The sequence below is a fragment of the Heliangelus exortis genome, chromosome 13, assembly GCF_036169615.1.
Source record: "Heliangelus exortis chromosome 13, bHelExo1.hap1, whole genome shotgun sequence".
In the NCBI taxonomy this organism is placed as follows: Eukaryota; Metazoa; Chordata; class Aves; order Apodiformes; family Trochilidae; genus Heliangelus; species Heliangelus exortis.
In genome coordinates, this window is record NC_092434.1 from 8,266,126 (window position 1) to 8,277,812 (window position 11,687).

The 11,687-nt window shown below is 39.2% G+C and overlaps 2 protein-coding genes across 5 annotated transcripts in view; one reads left to right on the forward strand and one right to left on the reverse strand.

Moving 5' to 3' along the window:
• LOC139802008 (transcription initiation factor TFIID subunit 4-like) overlaps positions 1-6,051 on the forward strand; it is a 131,490-nt gene extending 125,439 nt beyond the window's left edge. For both annotated transcript variants that reach the window (XM_071756733.1, XM_071756734.1), the window contains exon 15: positions 4,225-6,051. In XM_071756733.1, the coding sequence (XP_071612834.1) occupies positions 4,225-4,392 (168 nt within the window). In that variant the 3' untranslated portion in view covers positions 4,393-6,051. The remainder of the gene's footprint in view (positions 1-4,224) is intronic.
• Positions 6,052-7,647: 1,596 nt separating this feature from the next.
• The window catches only part of KCTD15 (potassium channel tetramerization domain containing 15), a 42,695-nt gene continuing 38,655 nt past the window's right edge, over positions 7,648-11,687 (reverse strand). For all 3 annotated transcript variants that reach the window (XM_071756737.1, XM_071756735.1, XM_071756736.1), the window contains one exon: positions 7,648-9,684. In XM_071756737.1, the coding sequence (XP_071612838.1) occupies positions 9,529-9,684 (156 nt within the window). In that variant the 3' untranslated portion in view covers positions 7,648-9,528. The remainder of the gene's footprint in view (positions 9,685-11,687) is intronic.

Sequence of the window (11,687 nt, forward strand, 5' to 3'; positions counted from 1 at the left end):
CAAGAGTAAATGAAAAGACCTGGAGCTTGCACCAAGGAGCAAATCATGACTGCTGCACGAAGTTAGGTGCTACAAGGCATCAGTTTTTATCACATACCAAGTGAGGAACAAGGGATACAGAAAGATCTTTGAAAGGTTAAAAGTCCTTGCAGAATGCACTGCTGATTCTCTCTGCAGGAAAAACCTGAGTGTTTCTTCTCACATTAAGGCAGTGATTATTCATTATGACTGAGTTAAGAAATGTTATAATCAGTTGCAGCCCAGCCTCTTCCTGAGAATGACCTGTGGAGGACTGGGCAGCGGAACACCCCCCACCTCCCTTGAGCAGGTGAATGTCATAGCCCAGAGCTGCCACACACTTCATCTGCATTATTTATTTAAATTGGGGTAGACTTCTGTTCTCAGTTGTTTCCTACTACAGTGCCTCATAGATTGCTTTTTGTCTTTGCTATCATATAAGTTTGTGTGGAAAATGCTCTCTTAGAGGAAGGAATAAATGGTCAAGTTGGGAATAGATGCCAACCAAGTTCTCCCAGCTATTTTACAAAGCAGGTTTTCAATTATAGTAAGACTTGAATATGTGACTTAGTGTAACATAAGGCAAAGAGCAGGTACATATCAAACATTCCTCTTGGAATGGCCAGCCCCCTCCTTTGGGCTCAAATTAATCATGTAATTATAAACCGAAGTGATCACATCTCAAGAAAACATATTCACTACATCCATGTCTTAGTATAGCTTACCTTCCTCTTATTATTTCTTAATATAAAAAATTACTGCATGCTGTCTTTGAAATGTTGCAATTGTGATGGTATTTGAAGTACTTGTAAATACTTGTGCAAATCAGTTTTTCTGATGTTTGTCTGCAGGGTGAGGTGTGTGTTTATGTGCCGAGGGGAGGTGAGATGCATTTGCATCCAAGAGGGTGTAGCAAGCAAACGTGTGCCAAAAGAGAGTCTGCAGGAACAGTTGCACTAAAATAGTACAGGATAAAAATGTTTGCAAATGAAAATAACTCATTTCTGATGAGAAATGATGGTGTCTAATCCTACCTGTAAATGTAGCTGATCCGAAGGCCTAAATGATAGCATTCAGTAATGAATCTTTCTAAAGACACTTGTAAAGCCATCATATTGTGCATATGAAGATGCACAATCTTTTTGTAGATATAATTATATATTACATACAGCATTGTTAATCTTTGAGGTGCTGGCAAACAGTTATTACTTTGTTTTCTGTAGTTCAGGGGAATACTGATTTAAGGATGTTTCGGCTGTCATTTAAAGCAGTGAAAACATTACTGTTAGCCTCAGTAGGAGCTAAATTAAACCCTGAATTATGTAGGACACCTGATCAGACGTAATACCCTACCTGTTTTTCATGTACAAAGTGCCTCTCAGACAAAGATCTAATAACACTTTATGCAAGTAAACATATTTGCTGCAGAATATCTCTAGAATATTTCTTATGATCCAAGATCTCTTATTCATAAGAGCAGACTAATATATACCTTGTCTTCCCACTCCTCTTCAGTGCATGGAGGTTGGAGAGACAAAACTCCTGGTATTTTTTCTTACTCCATAGCTTGGCTTTGAATTGTTGCTGTATGATTCCCACTTTCAGACTTGGGCTTGAAGTGTAAGTCTGCCACAAGGATGTGCCACGTAGCCTGGGAAGAAAACCAGCAGATCTTTTATCGTTATTGTTTTGTCCCTCTGGGTCACAGAGAAGCAGTAGCCACAGTTCAAGACTATGTTCAAAGGAGAAATACCAGGACTGAATCTGTATTGAATTTGAAATTCTAGAACCATGGAAATACAGTACAATATTTTTGGCAGGAAACACAAAGATAAAGGCTTCTGAAATGCAGTCTTTGCTTCTGACAAGAATATTGTACATTACAGTAGACAGAGTGACTGCTGAGTGGCTTTTGGATTACAGGATAACAGAGCACAGCACTGTGGTGTTTTTGCAAATTCCTGCATTTGATGTTTTGTGAACTGATTTTCACTTCAGTCCCAACTGGGAGCAGGAGTAGTGTGAGGTTCTCAGGGAAGCCCCGTTGCAGCTCCACAAGGAACAGGGGAAGCACAAAATAATGTTTGCTCACTGCTGTCTTCCTCACTGTCCTGTGGGATTTGCAGCTGCCAAGCTCAGAGCAGTCGCCACTCGCCTCGGTGTGTGGCAAGAATGCAGGATTGAAGCAGCAAGGGAGAAGAGGCAGTGGGGAAAAGGAGAGATGATGGGGATAAGAAGTTGCTGTAACTCCTGTACGCAAGCATTCTTACAATGAAGAGGCAGAAAGAGTTTATATATAAATGGCATGGGTTTTTTTCTGGTCTGGAAGCTCTGAAATTTCCTTTAAATTATAAATAGAAGTTCACTGATACAGAAAGTAGTATTGTATATTTGAATGGGTGTGATTTGCTAATAGCTTGGGTGTGGCAGGCCAGGAAATAAAGGATGTAAACAATTTACAACAATTTTTTTTTTTAATTAGAGCTTTTATCTTTGTAACTCTTATTAGTTGCCATATAGACAGAAAACAGAGGACTTGTTTGGGTTAATGAAAAATTTTGTCACACTGATAAAAAAATGTGATTTTTTTTCTTGAGGAAAATCTGCATGCTATTTCTTTTAGGAGTGCAAAGTGTTTTGGTGTAAAGTCTGAATTCAGAGTACAGCTAAAGAAATGGATTGTGCACTGGGGATGTGTCTGGCCTCAGCATGGATGAGCAACCCTTGCAGCTGCAGCCCATGCTTTTCCTATGGGCGGTGAGGTTAGGTGGTAAATCAATTAATCTATTAACAAAAACTACTCCATACTAGAGAACAGAATCCCTCAGATCAGATGCTCACGGTGCTCAAAGGTTGTGGGCTTCTCCCTCTCTTGCCTGCAAGCTTAGCCACATTCATTGCACTACATTAAGCCTTTTGTATTTGTGGTTACATGAGAATAGGATTTGCCTCACTACTACAGTTTAATCATCAGGTACAGGATAAATAACTTGAATTGTATCATTCTGCAAGGAGTCTGATGGTACACAGAGAAAAACAACAGAGAAAACAGTGCCACATCTGACTTGCAATATACCATATATGCTTCCCCCACAGTCTTTCAGTAGTAAAATTTTGCCTAACTATATGGATAGAATCAAGATCCTAGAATGTTTCCTGGGGAAAGAAAGGTAGGTTATTAAAAGCAGCATTAAGTAAATTTGGGATTTTAAAAATAGTGAAAACTTTGCCAGATGTCTTAGAGGTTTAAAAAATATTTTAAATCTTTTTAGAGATTAAAATTTATTTTTCTATGTTAAAACAGTTTGACAGAAATGAATTGGAATTAATAAAAACAATGGTCTCTTAAGGATTAAAAAAGAGTTAATGTGTGCATGTGTCAGGCTTTTCGTTTAAACTCAAGAAGACTGCAGCCTGTAATTGTGTCCTGACAGTTTCTAAATATACAAATCTCAGTGTTCTCAGGCCCAGTTTTATTAAGTTGCTCTTTCAGTAGAAAGCCAGGATAAGGTATTCAGTAATTCAGTACCTTTGAACTAATGTAAACAAAGAAAAAATTATTTAACGTTAATTTAGAAAATAGGATACTAATGATTGTCTTTATCATCACATTCTGATTCTTCTATTTAATTTTTCTCTCTCTTGGAGGAGCACTGGTTGTGCACTTGAGCAAGAATGTTCAGTATCTCCCCAAGCTGAGCCCCTTCTCTTCAATATACCCAGAGAGAATTGGGGTCCCTGTGGGCCTTTCAGCTCTGGGGGTTATTGCAGTAGCAACAGCCTGAGACACTACTTGCCTGTTTCCTGTCCTTGACTCAGGATGTGGAGTAAGATGGGCCACACATTTGATATAATAATGATGGCTTTATCTGCTGCTTTGTCATTAAAAGGCTCCTGAAATCAAACTGGTCAGTGGTCCACAGTTAACATGACTGCAGCAAGGAGAATTAGTCAGATATATTTGTCCTGAGTTGTAAATGGATAAGGTCTAACCTCACATGTATTTTCTTTTGAGTTTCTTCACTCACTTGGTGAAACTCAAAAGAAAAATTAAAAAATCTCTTGTAGTACTTTCAGAATTCATCTCACTGATTTAATGTTTAATAATGTTTAAAATAATCCAGCAGTCAGGAGTTGTAAACCTGTGAGTATGAGGAAACTCTTTACTTTTGCCAGACTTTTGACTTTGCTGTGTTTTCTTTGTAGGGTCTTGGTATGTCTGGTGGAAGTCAGGCTGGCTTGGGGACTCCTTCATCCAGACAGTATGCACGACAGAAAATAACTCGCGTAAACCTCAGGGACTTCATCTTCTACATGGAACAGGAAAGAGAAATGAACCATTCTCTCCTGCTCTACCGAGCTCTGCTTAAATAATTGTACTGATTCCTCCATACAGAAGCTCAACTTGCATTGAAAAGCTGTCATTTTAATGTGCCTTCTATTTTTTTCAGAAGTCAATGTTCCAGTAATTTTGTTTTGTAAAATTGCCAGACACATGCAATAAATTCCCCTTATGTAAAAAAAAAAAAAAAGATATAAAAAACACACAAAAAATGTGCAAAAGGTTTTAAAGTGTTAAATCCACAGATATAACCAACATTAAGTCTTGCTCTTGGCCATCTGAAATGGCCATTTTAGATAAGGCTGAAGTAGATGGCATTAAAGTTTCACAAATGGAAAGACTTTTGCAGTATTAACCTAAATCATCTCATGGCAAGGAGGGTTGGGACCTACCCACGGTGTTAACCCGTATGTTCACTTATGGTGCAGGTTTTGGTTTATTGAGTTGGGTTTTTTTTTTTTTCAGTTTCATTAGCACCATTTCCACTGACTAACCATGGTGATACCTGTTGTTATTTTAGATGTTATAATTGCAATTTTTTGCACAGCTAAGAGAATAGCCACTGCACACTCTTACCAATTTTATATATTTAGGATTTTTGCTTTTACTGCACAGCTCATTTCTGGAGCCATTTGCTGAACCAAATCCTAAGTGTATGAAATCTGTGTGTTTGGGTCCCAGCTGATTTACCTTGATTAGCTTCCAGTTGTTTTCTACATCTCTTCAACCTTTTGCACATTTGTAGCAGCTGGTTAGTAACACGAAATCAAAGTTGGGTTTTATTTTCTAAAAAATACCTTAATTTATTTATTGCAAAGAGTATGGTTTATTGGTGGTTTTAAAAGAGAGTATTGTCCAGTGAAGATTTTAGAGTATTCTATATGAGTTTTTAAAGTCACTCTAAGGGAAGGTTTTGGGGGCCAGTTCCACTCCTGGAGAACGAGGAGAGCAGGGGTGAGTGAGCCCTGGCAGCCGGTGCTGCCAGGGACTGCCACCCTTGGCCTTGGAGGATTGGACCCAAGGACTCCAGTCCCCAGGGGCTCATGAGCAAGCACATGATTTCAGGCATAGTGAGTAGATGTAAGTACTTCAAGGTGGGATGAATGCTTTTTAAATGCTTTGCTGACTTGGAATTTAAGGGGCCCACACCAAAGCCAAGTGAAGTTACTGTGAGTCTTTTAAATGGGTATCGGATAGGACTTTTAAGCAGGCAGGTGGGCACAAGTTGTACTTCAAACATAACAGTGTTATCAGTAACCCTGGAAGGGAGACATTTGCTTATTTATCTTTTCAATTTTTACTATGTTATGCTTGCCACTTTTTTGAGGCAATATTTTTTTTTTTTTGATGGGAAACCATAGTGAAAGCACAAATAGAAGTATTTGTCCAATAGTTTTAAAAAAACAAAAGTTTTAATTATTTTTTAAGGTTTATGAAAAGCAGAAGAAAATTTATACTGCTGCTATTTAGCCAAAAGATTATTCATAAGGTATTTAAGGCCAGGAAGTGTAAAATTATGTTTTAAATGTATTGATAATTTGTACATATTGTTTATAAAGGCCTTGTGTTTATTAGAATTGCGTTATTTTGATGATTTCTGTACATACTCGTAAATACCCCCAATTTGTGTGAAAACATACTCCCTTATTTGTACTTATTTTGTAAAGAAATAAAACAATTTACTAAAGTAACACATTGAGTGACATACAGTATTAATTTATCAAAAATGAGTTTCACATTGTCTTGTTCTTAAGCACTGTTCAGAAACATTTTGCATTAAAATATTAACAGAATACCCACAAAGAAATATTAAAACCAAATACTTCAATGTTTTGTTGTGCTGATTCTTATCCTTTGTCAAACATCTAATAAAATTGTCAACAAACCTCGATGCCATTAATACAGAGAATGAATGCACTCAACAGTTGCTTTTTTCAAAAGCGCTTGATCCAAAAAGCACAACATAACATTGTCTTTCTCTTTCTCTTTCTCTCCGAGACTTGGGAGCACAGTGGTGTAACAGGGTTGTACAGAAAGTGCTAGTGGAGACTCGTGTTCTTCAAGCCACGGTTGCAGTGCTCAGCAACAGAGAATCGGAACAATTTTCTTCAATCAGATCAGGCAAAAAGCCAGGCTACGTTTACTTCTTGGCCTTCAGAACAAAAACATTTGCTGGCTGCACACCACAGCTTTGCTGGAGTTCCTATGGTATTTTTAAACCTGTTCTAGCGATGCTGAGCAATGTTCTTAATTAAGTTATGTTGCTGTGGTTTTAAGGCCAGAAGTAAAAATTCAAATCAGTTTTTGCTGATATTGCTGCCTAAAAATATAGGGAAATAAGTAAAAATATATATAAATGAAACTGTAATAAATTTTAAATAAGTGACCTGAAGTTACTAACTAAAAGAATGTGTCCTAGCTCAATTATTTTTATTTTTTTTTAAAAAGGCATTTTTTTTTTTTTTACCAAAGTGATTGTTTCCACATGTCTTCCTTGCCTTAGTGCAGTCAATGCTGTGATGTCATGGCTCAAACTTTCCATCTCAAGTTCACATTTAATTTGGCTGGCACAGCCTGGAACCCTTTACGGTGCCGCCTTAGCAAGCTGCCTGAAGTACTGGAGCTGCTCTATTGAGCTATAACAAAAAAAAAAAAAAAAAAAAAAAAAAAAGCAAGCAGTAAACACCAAACTGAAGAAAATCAAACCATCCACAAACACTTGCAGTGGTGTTAACGCTACAGCTATCTAAAAGCATCATCCTGCTCCCAGGTTAGTGAGCGCTGCCTGCAGTCCGGGGGGAGCTGGAGGTGCTCAGCACTCAGCCCTGGGGGGAGGCTTGGCCTGAGGAGAGCGGCAGAACGGGGCCCCTGTGTTTAAATGTAAACGAGTGAGGTGTTTGCCTCTCCCCGGGCTGAGAGGTAAGGAAGGGAGAGAACACCCCCAGGGCTGAGGCTCACTCCCTGGTCAGGAGGGCTGGACAAAAGCGTACATAGGTTAAAACATGAACAAATTATTTGAGGATACTTTGAATTTAAAGTGAACTCAATGTATGAAAGTAATAAATAAACCACTTTTTTTTTTTCTTTTCTTTTTGTAAAACATGGCTACATCAAGCTGAATGGAGCAAAAGGCCGGAGGAGACGCAATCAGAAGTTCTCACCTCTTTCAAACAACATGGGAGATACAGTGAGTGTTCCACCCTACTTGCTTATTTTTGATCATTTACTTTACAGAAATGTTTATGGCATGAAGTACTGTATAAGAAATGTGCATACACAAATACATGACAATTATACGTTAAGTTCTTTACAATATTAAATGTATAATATACAATTCTACAGATATCTTACATACAAAGATGAATGTTGTGCCATATGTTCCAATATGGCAATGCCTAGCGACTTTAGAATGTCATACAAGTATAAAACCACAAAATAAAATAACTTTACAACTCTTTTAAAGTAGACAAATTTGCTCAGCTGTTCTGCTAACTTAGCAGGCCAACAGGTATTTGGCTAAGATTTCCAGAAGACATTTCTGACTTGAGTAACCAAGGTGAGAAATCCTGTGGAGGTCTGATTTTCCACGGACAGGTATCCAGCCCTTTTCCAAAAAATTAGACCCCTGCCTAGATTGTACCTTGGATAGTCAGTCCAGCCCATTGCTTTGGAAAAAACTAGTCTTAAAGATGGATTTTAAAAAAAAAATTGCCTGATTGTAACATTTGGTATTAGAGAATTATTGACCATTCAATACTCTGTTCCTTGTTCTACATGGCCGTATTTATGAATCTAAAAAGAGTAGCTGAAATTCATCATCTACAACAGTATTCTGTAAATTAATGTGGGAGAAACTAAACTGTGATTAACACATGAATTAGTTATTGAGGACCCAATCATGCTGAACAGCAATAAACAGGATTTAGCAGAATGCTATTTATAACCTTGCACCTGCAAACATGGTGCTGTCTCCTGAGTTAGGAAGCCCTGCAAGTCAGAGTCAATACTGATTCATGGAAGGAGCAGTAACCTCCTGCAGACAGTGGGCTTTGCTGAAGAGAAAATTACACAGATAGAGGGCAGCTACAGAATCAGTATTTTAATAATAGTTTAAAATAATAGGGGAAAACAATCTAAACAAAAAGTGGCCTGCTTTCATTGGACAATGGCAGTAGAGGGTTTTAACATATTTTCACAAAAATTCCCGACCCATAAAGAGTAGGCTTGTCCACAATTCTTAATGCTTCCTCCTAAATGTGGGCTTATGAGATGGTTAGTAAATGAGTAACCAAGGGGTGGCAGAGCTTGCTTGGCAGAGCCACACTTCTTTGATGATGCAAAACTTTACAGTTTCTGAGTCAAAACAAGAGAATTACAGCTCCACAGTAGGTATGTGACTCTTGTGAGATGGTGGATGGCCTTTTTTTTTTTTTTTTTTTTGTGCTTCCAGCTCCCTACTTTTGCAAATATTGCCATAATCGGCCTTCACAAATTTTTTAGTTGTTCTTTTGTTTTGTTTGTATGGGGATTTTTATTACTGAGCACCAGTTGACTATAAATCGGTCCTTTTCTGATTCTGGATTCTGTCCACAGAGAGATATTTCAGTGGGAAATGTTGTATAAAAATAAGCCATTTGCTAGCATGAGTGTGTACAATCACAGAAGTGTCATGTAACATATGGAGGTGTAAAGCACGCCTGATATGAAGGAGATGCAGCACTCGGGGAAGATACTCAGTGCAGTTTTTAGTGTTCCATCTTCCTCTCGGAGGCGTCGCAGTGTCGGGGTTTCGTTGGGAAGGCTGTCAGAACCGTTTCTCCTGCTGATCTATTCAAATTGCCTTAATTGGTCTTTCTGCAGAAGTCCAATCTAGGATCAGGGGTTTATGAAGAAGCTTTGCCTTTTTCACCACCAAAGCTGTTCAGCCCAAAGTACATTCCCAGCAGGCCTGGTATGCTGAGCATGCTCAGGAATTTCATCGTGAAAAACGGACAACTGGTTTTTCAAATGCATTTCATGGCTGGCTACGTGACAGGTAGTTTCAGAATACCACTAATTGGCAACATAAAGTCAAAATCTTTTTGCTAATACTGTTTTGCAAATCCTTAAGTGTTTCACATAAGGGACTATTAAACACTTCTACGGTTACAAAGGAGTACGGGTAGGGTCTAGTCCAGGGGCTCCTGTTTTATTCTGATTGTTGGGGTAGGTTGTGGTCGTCTGTCTTCGCGGCACAGCACGTATTCACTGAACTGAGAGGAATCCACCCCACCGCCGCATGAAGCTGCCACGTTAAATCCCTTCTGAAATAATCTTTCGAGCACCTGCAAATGTAGGGGGGAAGAAAAACCCTACAGATTAATACTTAGCAAATTCCAGTGATACGAGCATTCAGCAACACCGGATCTAAATGATGGATTTAGTCTTTTGAGTCCTCGCTGAATGAATATTATTCAGCAATAATTCTATAACTTATTCTTAAATGACTACACTGTGATTAAAGTCTTGCTCTCAGCAAACCTCTGTAGAAAACAAAAATTAATCAAACAAATAAGCACTCTGCAGAGCAGCTTAGTACATTGTATAGTAAAATACTGGACTGCAGTGATATTGATGCTACCTCTTACTGCTTGCAGAAAGCAACATCAGGTTTAAGTCATTCTAAAAAGTGCCCATTACTCATTAGTAATATGAACAGTCTGACAGAAAGGGGCTGAAAACCTTTCTCAGTTCTTCCTGGACAGATGAAAATGTATTAGGAGTCTGAGTGACACCTCCACCAGATCTTCATGGGAATCGCTACTGTGATTTTTCCCTTGCTAGAAGGGAATGCTGCTTTTTAGGAAAGGGATGGGATGTGGAGCCAAGATATGGACAATGAAGAGAAGTTCTGGCCCAAGAAAGGCCAATTCACGTTGCCCAAATATGTATTTTCTCTTTCTCCTTCTAAAGAAAAGTTGGTGCAATTTAGATGCATGAATTTAAGGAACCCACAGGCAACTTTAATTTCTGAGACTGTCACACAGCACATTACCCTAGGATATACTGATCTTGGCAATGTGATCAGGGCCATGTTTTCACATGGGTGAGTGTGTTGATATACAGTTTCCCAGCAGAGTAGGATGCACACAGCCTCTTTTCTCAGTGTTAGGTGAGAGTGGATGCCAGATTCACCTTTGGCAGATCTGCAATGCAAGATCTGCTGGAGGAGATGCTGTGCTCCCTCCCTCCCACTCGTGGCTCTTGCAAGTCCAGGGCAGCAGCCTGGAAACATGGTTACTGTGTTTTTCTCAGTACTGATAAATGCCATCAAGGGGAGCAGCCTGTACAGTCCTGTGACAGTCTCACCCAGGGCACCACTCCCACTGCTGCAGCACACGAGCTCTGAGGAGTGAACCTGATGATTTACTAAACCTGAGGACCACGAGCATCCTCGTATGACAGCCATCTGCCACCCACAGTGAGAGAGGGAAAGCTATTTAAAAACCTGTTCACTCAACCTAGAGAAGTGTCTGAGCAATACAGCCACCTTCAGTTGGAGTCAACTCCTGTGCTTTCACAGGTTTATGTTATGAAATTTGCTTTCTTTTTTTGATTTTACTAGCCATGTGAAGTTCCACAACTTAGAAGTCTTACATTTCAAGGACCATGTGATCTGCACACAAGACCTCTGCCCTTGCTTTTGCATACAGAGCCACACGAGGCCAAGGTGCATTTCTTAGTGCAGTGCTTCTTCTGACTGAATATTGTCTTTGTTTTCTCCAGAAACATCAGTTTGGAGCCTTTGTTGAGGGTAAGTGATTTGCATACAACTGTACACAAGGTGTTATCCCAGTGCAGTGCAAACCATGGCAGTGTTTGTTGCTTTTAATCCATGGGAACCCTGCTTTGAGGCTCCCTGTGTTAGCCATCTGTGTTTTAATCCATGGGTTGGATTTCTAGTGGCAACTAAAACCTTGTATTTGCTACCCTGGCTGCAGAGGAAAGCTTTCCCTAAGCCATGCAGAATCTGCTAGAAATAACTTGCCTGAGGAGCTCTGCCTGACCTTGGGACACAAGGACTTATGTTCTGAGAAAGCCACATCTGCCAAATCTCACTGACTTTTGCCCTGATTTTTATATACTTTATACTGTAAGAAAGTTGTAAAACTGAAAGATCAAAAAAGCCACCCCAGTGTGCAGAAGAAAAATGAACAGGGAGTGATTAAAAGAAGGGGTGAGGAGGAGAGTGAGTTACCAAAATATACTTAAAAGAGAGGAAGCCTGGGGTCCCTATTTGTCCAGGATATATGCAGCCTGTAGGACAGAAATAAGGAGCAGCCACTAA